This window comes from Oryctolagus cuniculus, chromosome 6 (genome assembly GCF_964237555.1).
Source record: "Oryctolagus cuniculus chromosome 6, mOryCun1.1, whole genome shotgun sequence".
Classification (NCBI taxonomy): domain Eukaryota; kingdom Metazoa; phylum Chordata; class Mammalia; order Lagomorpha; family Leporidae; genus Oryctolagus; species Oryctolagus cuniculus.
The window spans coordinates 111900081-111913921 of NC_091437.1; the positions used below are offsets into that span (position 1 = coordinate 111900081).

The 13841-nt window shown below is 38.9% G+C and overlaps 1 protein-coding gene across 2 annotated transcripts in view; it reads right to left on the bottom strand.

Moving 5' to 3' along the window:
• CNGB3 (cyclic nucleotide gated channel subunit beta 3) overlaps window positions 1–13841 on the bottom strand; it is a 171681-nt gene that overhangs the window by 12092 nt on the left and 145748 nt on the right. For both annotated transcript variants that reach the window (XM_002710676.5, XM_051844602.2), the window contains exon 15: window positions 9067–9185. In XM_002710676.5, coding sequence (XP_002710722.3) covers window positions 9067–9185 — 119 coding nt within the window. The remainder of the gene's footprint in view (window positions 1–9066; window positions 9186–13841) is intronic.

Consider the following 13841-nt stretch of genomic DNA (forward strand, 5'->3'; position numbering starts at 1 on the left):
GGAGACCCAGATGGAGTTTCAGGCTTCTGGCTTCAATCTGGCCTACCTCTGGCTATTGTGACCATTTGGGGAGTGAGCCAGCAGATAAATAATCTCACTGTCTCTCCCTCTGTCTCTGTAATTCTGCCTTTAAAATAGGTAAATAAATCTTTAAAAAAAAAGTATTAGTAACATAATAGCTAGTGTTTGTATTATTGATGCTTACTATCAGCCAGATATTTTTCTTGTATTTATTCATACATATAATGCTTTTCGATTCTGTGAGGTCGTTACTTATTAGTGGGACTCCATTTAAAAATTGTATTTATTTTCATTTATTTTGAAAGGCAGACAGGCTGAGAAAGAGAGACAGAGAAGTTCCATCTGCTGGCTCACTCCCCATACACCTGCAATAGCCGGGGCTGGGCCAGACTGTAACCAGGAGCTGGAAACTCATTCTGGCTCTCCCACGTGGCTGGCTATCACTTGCTGCCATCCAAGGGGCTCATTAGTAGGACAGGAGGCAGAGGAGCTAGGGCTCGAACCAGGCACTGTGATATGGGGTGTGGCAACATAACCAATTTGCCAGTCCCCTGCCTGCTGTGACTCCATTTTGACAGAGGAGAAATGAAGTCTTGGTTGAGAACTTGCTGGAAGTCTTACAACTCCTCTGTTTTAGCATTGGGAGGCAAACCTGGTCAGGCAACTTCTTAAGCAGATAAGCACAATTTGGAGTGATTAATGCTTTGATAACCTTAAGAAACAAGTATGCTTCCTAAAATAAAATAAAAAGGTTCTAGTCTAAACACATTTTCTCAGGTAGAGTTATTTCCTAGAATAGAAATGAAACAAACTCTAAATGGTATCAAGGGAAAAAAAACCACCACATCCAATGCAGAATAAGAGATTAAATCTTCAAATATTTGTTCTCATTAAGCAAATTGTCAACTGGGTTATACTTGGGGGATGTGAGGTTAGATCACCTGTGTAGATTTGTTTCCTGAGATACGCTTTTATCTTTGTCAATGTTATTATGAAGCACTTTTGTTCCTTGATGATTTTACAACTTGACTAAAAATAAAATCTAACAAAACTTTTGTGGGTGAACAAATATCAAAAGATGCTCTAGGGTCACCTGTGCCTGGAGTCTTGCTCTTAACAGATACTTTGATATTCATGAGACTGCACACTGAATGGCAAACACATGTCAGCCTAGATTTTTTTTGTAAAAAAATTGAGGAACATCTGCACACATGGATTTTTTTTAAACAAAAAGAATTTAGATATCACAGATATGAACTGTTTAGTCCCCATTTTCCCCAGGAGGTCTTGAATTTAGAGTTGAATAGGACTTAGAGAAGTAGATGAAAAATTGAGGACTCTAGATGAAAATTCTAAAGAAAGAAAGAGAAAGAAAAAGAATAGAATGTAATCTTTACTCTGTGTCTTGTTTATCTATCACTTGTCAAATGCCTGGGAGAATATTTTACATGATACTCTGGCTAGAAAACACTGCATCAAGCAAGTTAAGATGCTAGTCTAACTAAGTGTTTCTCTGGAGTCAAAACAGTTAACAATTTCATAAACTTATACAAATTTTATAGTGTATATTTTTTAAAAAATAAATACCTACAATTTCTGATTTAAAGACATCAATTTGGGGAGGAAATTTACCCACTACTACAGACATAGAAACTGAGGTCCAGAATCAATTAATTGTCTTGTTCAAGAACTAATACTTGAGAGTTGCAAAACAATGTATTGAAAATATTAATATATATGTTAATATAGGTATATTCTCAGGTTTGAGATAGAAAAAAATGGAAATGAAGAGTTTTCTCCCTCAATATTAATCATGTTTTCTTACCCCTGGTCATATTTCTCATATATTCACCATTTCTGCCTTTTAGGAAAGAGGGAAAATAAGAGAATAACAGAGTTACCATAATGAAGGGTAAGAATTTGGAATTAAAACAATGCAAAGACCTAGAAGTCACCTTTGTTGCCTGTATTTTAAATATGGCATGTTCAGGAGAAATAGGCAATGACTTGCAGAGAAAAGAGGGATTTATAATATCTTCCAAAAATATCTGGTCCTTAATGTGTCAAAAATAAAAATATACAAAATATTTGTCCTTTTCAAAGTGATATAAAGTAAATATCAAAAATAAGTACTGAGAGTAGATGATTTGACCTATGTAACTAGTGAAAAGACAGAAGTTATATGTTTTAAATGAAAACCAAACCATCTAAAACATATAAAAATGTATGAGTGCCTAAATTCTACTCAGGGACATGTTATATATGATGAAAAGAACATCTACCAAAGGAAGAAATGCAGAAAGTAAATGGTCACATTTATGAAAATAAATAAGCCCACAGGAAATGGATTTATTTAACAAATATTTATTGCGGGTCTACTGTTTTCCAGGCACTATTTAGAGAAATGCAAATTAAAACAACCTACTAAAATTCAATGAGTATAATAAAGTAATATCAGCAATGCTGAGGAATGTCATCTATACATTGCTAGTTGTATTATAAATTGTTCCAATTTTTTTTTCTGGAAAATGATCTCATGTATTTTATGAGTTATAGAAATGTTTATCCTTTGACCTACTTATTCAACTTTTGGGAATAAACTTCAAAGAAATAACTCAAAAGCAAAGCAAAATGATTTTGAAAGATAAAGGGTAGCAGTGCTATTCTTAATAATGAAAACTGACAAAGGACACCAGACTGAATATGCATATTCATGACAGAAATGAATGTGTATTTGTACCTGCACAAAGATAGATAATTATTTATTCAATAGCTATTTATTAGGCAATTATGGGGCCAGGTACTGCCCTAAGGGGATGGAGTACAGAACAAACCACACACGTGGTGTCTGCAGGGATTCTGGGACCCTGTTTGAAATGTCTTTGTGCAAACAAGAAAAATGTGGCCTCTTTGGGCACGTGTAGTCCTGTGGGTGCAAAGATTGGCTAGGAGAATGCTTTCCTCTGCAAAGTAAAAGGTCTTTGTGAATGGGAAAGACCCAACAGCCAAGGCTCCTGACTCAGTGGTGGGTTCCAGGTTGGAGACAGTGCTACCAGTTTTTCATTAGACATGGTGGTGTAGCTAGCATACTTTATATAGCCACATGTGGTAGTCCTGGTTGCTTACAATTTAGGAAAGAAGAAAACAATGAAGTAATGGACCAATGAGTGTTCAGGTACAAAGATAAGTGCTCTTAAAGAAAGATATATAATTAGACAAGAGCATATAGCCAGGAGACCTGGGAGACCTCCAGAGCAGGGAATCCAGGAAGGCCTGAGAGATGCTGAGAGCTGGGTAAAAGTGCTGGGGAAAGTGTCCAGACAGAGGTAACAACATGTGCAAAAAACTCCTTGTGGCCGGAGAGACTGAGGCACATTCATGGAACTGAACGGAGGGACTGAGGCACATTCATGGAACTGAAACAGACTAGAATGTCTGGGTAAAAGAGAGCAAGGGGCACTAGGGGCACCCTGAAGTCGACGGGTAAGCAGGGTCTAGATGTCACAGGTTCTTGTAGATCAGAAAAAGCAATTGGTTCTTGGGGTAGATGTTTGGCCTAGCAACTAAGACAACACTTAGGATGTCCATACCCATATTGGAGTGGGTGGGTTTGAATCTCAGTGATGTTTCCAATTCCAGTTTCCTTCTGATGGGACCCCTTGGAGGTAGAAGGTGATGGCTTAAGGACTTGGGTCTCTGCCACCCTCATGGGAGACTCAGATTGAGTTCCAGGCTTTGAACTTTGCCCTGACCTTGCTTCAGCTATTGTGGGCATTTGGGGAGTGATTGAGCAGGTGAGGGATTTCCCTCCATCCCCATCCCTTTCTTTATCACCTGCATCTTAAATTAGAAGTAAATAAATAATAATTTTTTAAAAATGAACTTTGTTCTTATTCCTAAGACTGGCATGAAAGCATTGAATGGTTTTAGGTAGGAAGGCAGTGACACGACTTTATCTGTTCCTCCAGCTACAGAGTGGATTGAGCAGGATGTGGTTTTCGGAGTAGGTTACCTGCAGCAGGCCACTGTTGTTATCCAGCAAGAACTGGAGGGTGATTTGGACAAGAATAATGGCAGTGCAGAGGGAGGATGCAAGTGATTTGGGGCACACTTAGGAGGTGAGATTGACAGGTCTTGGAGGTGAACTGACCACACAGGGGAAGTAGAGGGCGGGTCAAACATGTCCATTTTTTTTTCCAGCAAAATTTCAAAGTTAACCATCTAAAGAATTTGCTGTTGTAGTGGCTTCTAAATACTGTAACAAATTACCACAAAGTAAGTTGACTGCAACCACAGATGTTATTCTGTCACAGTTCTGGAGGCCAGAAGTCCCAAATCAGGGTGTCTGCAGGGCCCTACTCCTGTAAAACTGCAGTGGAAAGTCCCTTCTAGCTTCTTTCAGCTTCTGGGGCTGCAGGTATTCCTTGGCTGCAGCTGCATAGCTCCCATTTCTGCCTTAGTCTTCACCTGGTTTTCTCTTCTTTTCCTTTTCTGTCTTTCATAAGGACATTTGTCAATGGATATGAGCCCCATCCAGATAATCAGGATGAATTAATCTTGAGTTTCTTACAACTACATCTTCCAAGACTGTTTTCCAAATAAGGTCATATTCACAGGCTCCAGGGCTTAGTGTAGGGATACATCTTTTGGGGCCGTCTTTCATTCCACTATATACATCACGTAAATAGTCATTCACATGTCCCACTATAGGGGCTACCAGGCCTGACTGGTATGTACACATCATTGCCTCCCATATCATTTGAGCAGCACTTAAGGTTCTGTCTTTGGTTCTCTGATAACTTCAAGTAATTGCCATATCCAAGGGCACCATCATCCTTGTGAACTGTTGTGCTCCATAGCATCCTGTGCATATGGTCTTGGATGCAATCTATACTTTCAATTCCCTGGTGTTGAAGTCTTCTCTTTACTTATCTTTCTTGTTTGTGAGTCCCTTGAGGGAAGCAGTTGTTTGTTGTTCACCTTTGTATCCCCATGGCTAGCACTGGGCTTGGCAAAAGAGCAATGTATGGACTTCATTGAGGCACTTCATGTTTTATTGTAAGGCGTCCTGAAAAAAATTTTCTTTTGTTTTTACTTTATCACAGTCAGCTATTTGATTAATTAAAAATTGCTGAATAGATTCTGTAGTTTTTTTCCCCCTAATCTGAGAGGCAGAGAGAGCAAGAGAGTGAGACAGAGAGATGAGGAGTTGGAGAGACAGAGAGAGAAAGGGAGAGGGAGGGAGGGAGGGAGGGAGGGAGATCTCCCTCCCTCCCTCATTGGTTCACTACACAAATACCTGCAACAGCTGGGGTTAGGCCAAGGCCAAAGTTGGGAGCCACGGACATAGTCTAGGTCTCCCATGTGGGTGACAGTAACTCAGTAACTTGAGCCAGTTACTGCTGCCTTCCAGGGTCTCCATTAGCAACAAGCTGGAGTAAGGAGCCAAAGCCAGAAACAGAACCCACATATTTCAGTGTGAGACGTGGGTGACTGAATTGGCATGTTAATCACTAGGCTGAATACCTGCCCTTGAAAATTGTTAATGGAGGTAAGAGGCAAAGAAAAATCATCACTTATTGTATAACTTTTATGTAGTTGTTGGTGATTTGAAGATGGGGTATTCTAGTTCTTATATTTTAATGAATCAGTCTGTTGGATAGACCTATCTGAGCAAATGAATTATAAATCAGTAGTAATTACTATAATAAAGGTATGAATGAAATGCTCTGGGGGCATAGAGCACAGAGCTACTATTTATTTTGTGAGTGGCAAGAGATGGCCTTAAAGAGGTAACATTTGAATTGGGTCTTAAAGGGTGAGCAAGAATTTTCCAGGTAAAAGGATCTTAAAGATAGGTAAAACCCATAGGTAATCATATTCTAATATGCATCTAAATAGCAATAATGAAAAGCAAAAATTCAGATGTGTTTCAAGGAAAATGATATTTTAACAGATGCATGAGCAAATAGGAAGTGATTAAATACTTTTGGTCAATAGATTGGCATTAAATGTACATGTAAGAAAAATAAAGGGGTCAGAAGCAACATGAGGACCTCCTCAGCAAGCAGTGGGTCTCTCTTTTTTTAAAAAAAAAGTTATGTTCAGATGTTTGGCATGATGATTCAAACAATGTTTGAGTCATCTCCATCCCATATCTAGTGCCTCGTCTATGACCTAGATCTTCTGCTTCTGATCCAGCTTCTTGGGAGGCATTAGATGCTAGTTCACATTCCTGTGTCCCTGCCACCTCTGTGGAAGACCAGGATTGAATTCTGTCCTTCCAGCTTTGGTCTGATCCAGCCCTGGCTGATTGAGGCATATGGGGCTTGAACCAGCAGATGGAAGAACCCGTTCTTCCTGTCTCTGTTGCTCTGCCTTTCAAATAAATATAGATAAATAAAACTTTTTTAAAAACCGGGGTGTTTATACTCTTCAGATGTTAATTGGAAATGTGGTTTGAGTTTTCTCCATGAAAAGCTATAAATCTATATTGTAGTCATGGCTTTGCTCTTTTGGATTAATATATAATGTCCTTGAAAGCCCTCAAATGTGTTCTATCTTATTTTTTCTTAAGAAAAAAGAACACGCTTTAAAAAAGCTGCATGGTAGAGCTGGATTTAGCTCCTTTTAGCAAAGGTCACAGCATTTCCGAGTAGTAAACACTATTACCCAATCTTTCCAGTGTGTGGATGCTTGGCAGGCATGCCTCCATTTCTGGAATACATGATGAGAGCTCCAGCGGCATAGGACAGCTGTGGGGCTGTGAAGCCAGTGTGTGTCTGCGGAGAGGCAGATGCGTCCCCGTTTCCCTCAACCACAGCCAAGATAAGAATCAAGGCAAAAAGCTCCCTTTTGCTTAGGCAAGTTTAGAGTTTGGTCTACTGGTTTCAATTTGGTCTTAGAAACCAAATGGTAATAAGATATTTATTTGCGAAGCTGCGCTCAGGAATCTAGGATTACTTTCAGTTACAACTCAGCAGCACCTGGTTTCTATTCCTAGGCTATTTCCTCCTTCGAGGATAATATCAGAAATTAACATACTTGTATTTATAAAGCTTTATTCTTCAGGGAGTAGTCAACCTTTGGGAGAAGTCAGCTAATAAATTTCAGTGTCTCAGATTAGACTGTTGTATGTTTTATGACTTTGAAGATTACAGAAACTATTATGTCCTGAAAATATTAAATCATTTTGGCAAGGGTTCCCAGTAAGGAAGTACCAAGAAATAGCCAAATAACTCAGGTATTAGACATTCTGAGAAGTGTTTCCATCATTGCTGCAGAGCAGGACCCACACAGGAATGCCCACCCAGCTGTTAAACAAGTAAAGAATAAAGAGAAGTCACATTGTCAGTAGAGAATTACCATGCCTCAACTTTTCAAGGAAACCCTGATCATGTTAATACAAAGTCACTTGAAATGATCCCTATCTCTGGAAGTTAAAGTTTGGTGAATGACTTTCACTTGTGGTGTGGTAGAAAAATCACTGGACACTGATCCATAAAGATTCCTGTTTGAATGTTCTTATCACTTACCAGCTACCTGACCATCAGAAAGTTATTTGGCAGCTTGGATTTGTAATTTCCTTAATTATTAAATGAATATATAGTAAATATGGCTGACACTGTACTCTACCTTAAGAGTCATCATCCTAGTTCATGATATCATCATCTTTTACTTGAATCATCTTTCAATGCAACTGACTTCCAACTTTTGATTTGTCTCCACTTTGCGTCTACTATTTTATTTTCCATATAGCTGTTGGAATGATCTTTTGAAATTCCAGTTCAAGTTGTGCGATATTTTTAAACCTAAATCCTATTGGTATCCATTCCTATTTGCATAAAACTCAAATTCATTACCATGACCAAATGACAATGCATACCCTGACCCTTGCTCTCCTCTTTGGTCTCATGTCCTTAGTGTCCTCATTCACTGTACTCCAGCCCTCCAGACCTTCCTACCCTTTGACCAGACAAGCTTACTTTATCACAAGGCCTGCACACAACTGCTCAATCTCTGACAGGCCCTTCTTCCATTTCTGAGTGGTTGTTCCATTTACTCTTTCAACTCTCAGGCCAAATATTACCTGTCCAGAGAGATTATTCCTAACCATTATATCTACAGTAGCTTTCTCTACCACTTTCTAATAATAGTAGTAATTATCACAGTGTGAATTTGTTTTGTTAAATTATTTATTTTTTCAATCCCCTCCCCAATATATGGTAATCTATGTGAGGGTTGGTATCTGTCTATTCTTCTTACATGATGTTCCCAGAGTACAAAGCAACAATTGATAATCTAGCATGTATTAGGCATTCAATGAATATCTATTAGATGAATGGTGAATAAGTTTAAATGCAGTAACGCATATAGAAATCTTTAGTCCACAAAATGCTTAAATTTTCTCACTCTTGAGAACTCCTTGTTCTAGGATAAAGTCCTGGCCATTAGGAGTTAATAGCTAATGAATTCTTAATAAATGCTGAACAATATTCTAAGTGCTTTTAATGAATTAAATAATTTATAACCCTATGGGTCTATTATCAGTCTAATTATTAAGATTATAGAATGGAGGAATAGAAGAGTCAAATAACAGGGGAGAAAAACTAGTAAGTGATGAAACTAGGAATTAACTCCAGGAAATTTGGTCCCACACTGATGACCATCTGGCAAGCCTACTGGAAACCCCATTGTTAGCCTGCCAGTCAAATCTTCCAATAACCTGACAATAGCTATCTCTCCCAACCTCTTCTCTCACCATTTACTCATTCATGTGCATAGCCGTTCAACATATATTGACCATCTGCCTTATGCTAAGCACTGGCCTGAATCCTGGGATTAAATTGTTGAATGACTAAATTTCTTTCCTCAGTTCTTTTAGGCAGGAATGAATAAAAATGTAAACATTCTTATTTTACCAACATATTAAAACCTTTGATAAATTTGAGCAGGGGCTTGGCTTTATTTATCTTATGATCTATCTAAGATTTTTGTTTATGACAAATGATAGACTTCAATATTTATGAGGTGTTTTTCAGATACCTGATTTCTCCAAACACTGCCCCAGCTTTCAGAGTAACCAGAACTTGAGCATCATCTGAGCCTCCAAGGACTTGTACTTCTCCATGCTTGATGACATACATTTCCTTGCCAATTTCTCCCTATATGCCAAATACAAAGAAGAAATAGTAACCACTTTATTCTTGATAATTAACCCCCAAATTAAGAAATAAAAAAAATCTTCTAAAGGAGTAACTATAACAGAAGGCATCAAGGAACATCAATGTAAAAATAATTACCTTAAGACGTGAGCAGTTACACTCATGGGTTAGACATATGGTGTGAAAGAAAATGCTTAGAAAGAAGATACAGCCAACATCTGAGCACTGTTTGTGCTCTTACTGGACACATGAAGATATTTCCATCATCATGTTGCTCCAGTAGTGGGCAAAGACAGAAGATTAATTGGTGGTATGCATGATAAAACTTAGCTTTGATGACCATGTTGTACTCTGAAGAAAGTGCTTGATGTATCCAAAGAATGTGGGCTGCATCCATTAAGAGATCAATTTTATTCTTCTCCTTTGCCAGTGAAGTCTGCTTTTGGGAACTGGAGCATATGAAACCTTTAAACTATTGATCTTATTCCATATTGAGAGGAAGTATTAGTGCAGCAGGCTGTTCTATTCAGTTCTTTTTTTCCCCTTATTATTTTTAAAAAATATTTATTTATTTATTTATTTGAGAGGTAGCGTTACAGACAGTGAGAGGGAGAGACAGAGGGAAAGGTCTTCCTTCCATTGGTTCACTCCCCAATGACCACAACAGCCAGAGCTGCGCTGATCCAAAGTCAGGACCCAGGTGCTTCTTCCCAGTCTCCCATGCGGTTGCAGGGGCCCAACCACTTGGGCCATCTTCCACTGCTTTCCCAGGCCACAGTAGAGAGCTGGATTGGAAGAGGAGCAGCTGAGACTAGAACTGGCATCCATATGGTGGGTGGAGGATTAACCTACTGCACCACGGTGCTGGCCCCACCCTTATTATTTTTAGTTTGTATTACTATAAAAAGTCTACTCAGTTCTTTCTTAACTTTGGGGATTCTTAGAGCCAAGGAAATGACCCATATTGAAGCCCCAAGAATTAAACTTCTGGAATATTCACATAGTTTGATTAATGATGTTATTGTATATATCTGTGGCAGTGTGGCAGCATGTACCAGGCTGTCAACATTGTTTGATGTTAGTACAAAAATGTATGATGTATGCCTAATACCTAGTTTGGAATCTAAACAATGGCTGGTTATGTGGCTACATGATTAGTTCCATTTAAGATCTCTAGACTCCAGACTCTGATAGGCTTCCCAGGATGAAGGTAATTGGCTTACATATGCAAGTCCTGCTAGAAAGAAAAATACATCTATGTGACCTTACAGAAGCAGGCATGGGGAAGCCTGTGACTGATTTCTTTAGCCTTTCTCCACGTATAACTTTTACTTGTTATTCCTGTGTTATATCCTTTATTGTAGTAAATATTAAGCCACAAATATAACTTTATATTGAATTGTGTGAATCCTTAGTGCAAATCATCAAACTAGTAGGTGATCTTGAGATCCTTGGAATCCTTTCTTACTCAACTTCCAAAAAGACTAAATGTATCATACAAGAGACCTAGTTGGCACATAGATCATGAAAGGTTATACAATGTAAGTAGGCCACTTAGCATAATACTAGACAAGGTATCTGGATCACATTACTCACATGTTTGTATGATCAAGGTCTTGACCACCCTGAGCTATTGCTGTCATGTGAATGTATCCCCAAAATTTCATGTGTTGAAATCTTAATTCCCAAATTCATGTGTTAATGGTATCTGGAGGTCAACCCTTTGGGAGATACTTGGGTCCTGAGGGCTCTACCCTCACGAATAGATTAATCCAATCATGGGTTGGCAGGTTAATGGGTTATAGTGTTAATGGGTTGTCATAAGAGAGTGACTTTGCTATGAAAACAAACCCCAGAAAGCTTGCTCTATCTGGTGTTGTGAGGTCCTTCACCATGTTATGGCTGAAGAAGGCCCTCACCAGATGCTGAGCAGATGCCACCACCATGCACTAGGGCTTTGCAAGTCTCATACCATGAGCTAAATAGACCTCTATTCTTTAAAAGCTGCCCAGTCTGTGGTATTTAGTTATAGCAACAGAAAATGGACTAAGACAGCTATTTTAAGAAATAGCATCAAGGCCGGCACCGTGGCTCACTTGGCTAATCCTCCGCCTATGGCTCCAGTACCCTGGGTTCTAGTCCCGGTTGGGGCGCCAGATTCTGTCCTGGTTGCTCCTCTTCCAGTCCAGCTCTCTGCTGTGGCCCGGGAAGGCAGTGGAGGATGGCCCAAGTGCTTGGGCCCTGCACACACATGGGAGACCAGGAGGAAGCACCTGGCTCCTGGCTTAGGATCGGTGCAGCTCCAGCCGTAGCAGCCAATTGGGGGGGTGAACCAATGGACGGAAGACCTTTCTCTCTGTCTCTCTCTCTCACTAACTCTGCCTATCAAAAAAAAAAAAAAGAAAAAAAAGAAAAGAAATAGCATCAATGCAATAAATTTATTTACTTGGCTTAGGAGAGGACTGGTTTATTTGAGTTAAGAAAATAGCCTTGTTAATCATACTTTTGAAGGTTAGAATACACTAAAATCAACTAAAGATTAAACTGTATTGATTGCCATTTATGCTTTGAGTTGCCTGAGATAATGTCAACTGTGTTCCAGTGCTAAGCGCAGGCTTGATATATGGTGGACCCCCACTCACAAATGAGGAAAACATGATTTAACTGTTTTCTCAGAAGTTTTAAAATACCTCAATCTCTTTGGTTGTTTTCCTAAACATCAGGCATATTCTAATCATCAAGTTGAATTTAAAGATGTCAAATTCTAGTTAGTTCACATCTGGTAAATTAAAATCTCCTTTATCTTCCCATTTCCTTTATGATGAAGGTAGAGTAAGCACTATGTCTCCAATTTACAGTACAAACACCCCACAAACAAGTAAGACACAAATTGGTTCAGCTGACTAGGCTATCTGCCATGGCTTGGTAACTGAAAGCAAAGGGAAGCCTTGGACCCACAACTTTTTTTTATATATATATATTTATTTTATTTTTTTATATTAAGATTTTTTTAAACTTTTATTTAGTAAATATAAATTTCCAAAGTACAGTTTATGGATTACAATGGCTTTTTCTCCCCCATAACTCCCCTCCCACCCGCACCCCTCCCATCTCCCGCTCCCTCTTCCATTCCATTCACATCAAGATTCATTTTCTTTCTTTCTTTTTTATTTTATTTTATTTTATTTTATTTTTTGACAGGAAGAGTGGACAGTGAGAGAGAGAGACAGAGAAAGGTCTTCCTTTTGCCGTTGGTTCACCCTCCAATGGCTGCTGCGGCTGGCGTATTGCACTGATCTGAAGCCAGGAGCCAGGTGCTTCCTCCTGGTCTCCCATGTGGGTGCAGGGCCCAAGGACTTAGGCCATCCTCCACTGCACTCCTGGGCCACAGCAGAGAGCTGGACTGGAAGAGGAGCAACCAGGACAGAATCCGGCACCCCAACCAGGACTAGAACCCGGGGTGCCGGCGCCACAGACGGAGGATTAGCCTAGTGAGCCGCGGCGCCAGCCGAGATTCATTTTCAATTATCTTTATATACAGAAGATCAATTTAGTATATGTTAAGTAAAGATTTCTTCATCAGTTTGCAACCACACAGAACATAAAGTGTAAAATACTGTTTGAATACTAGTTATAGCATTACTTCACATTGAACAACACATTAAGAACAGAGATCCTACATGAGGAGTAAGTGCACAGTGACTTCTGTTGTTGACTTAACAAATTGACACTCTTGTTTATGGCGTCAGTAATCTCCCTAGGCTCTAGTCATGAGTTACCAAGGCTATGGAAGCCTCTTGAGTTCGCCGACTTCGATCTTATTTAGACAAGGTCATAGTCAAAGTGGAAGTTCTCTCCTCCCTTCAGAGAAAGGTACCTCCTTCTTTGATGGCCCGTTCTTTCTACTGGGATCTCACAGAGATCTTTCATTTAGTTGTGTTTTTTTTTTTTTTGCCAGAGTGTCTTGGCTTTCCATGCCTGAAATACTCTCATGGGCTCTTCAGCCATGGACCCACAACTTCTAACAGAGCAAGGCAAGAAATATGTTTTATTTTTTGCATTGTTCAAGAATGTTAAGCATATATTTGTACTCAAGTATAGATCAAAGCAGAAATTCAATGTAGATGAATCTTATAGTTATTGACATAATATCAGTGCTCATAACAATATTTTGCCTTTGCACAGAACTTTTGAAATTCATAATGTCTAACATTTACACAGCTCTTTGTTTTAATTCCTGTATTTGTTCTGTCAGAACATGCTACTTTATAATTGCAAAGCATTTTGTAAATATTAATTTCAATTAATTCTTACAGAAATGGGGAAGGTGTTATTATTCTTATTTAAATAGTTTTTGTAGTAGAGGCTTAAAAAGTTAGGTGTCTCGAGCAAAGTTACAATGCTGGTAGGAGGCAGCAATAGAACTGCCAATGCTTATGTCACCTGACCCTATAATATACAAAGATAGATCATATACAATAATGACTCCAATGTCAAATCAATATATATGCTATGGAAGATTTGAAATATGAGACAGGGTCTCTGAAAATCAGTTTTCCAAGAGATACTTCAGGAAGTAATGAGGAAGAAAGAATCATATTCCTTATTCTTTGCATGAAGTAATACTCAAGGAACTGGAATGATTTTTCAAAGGCA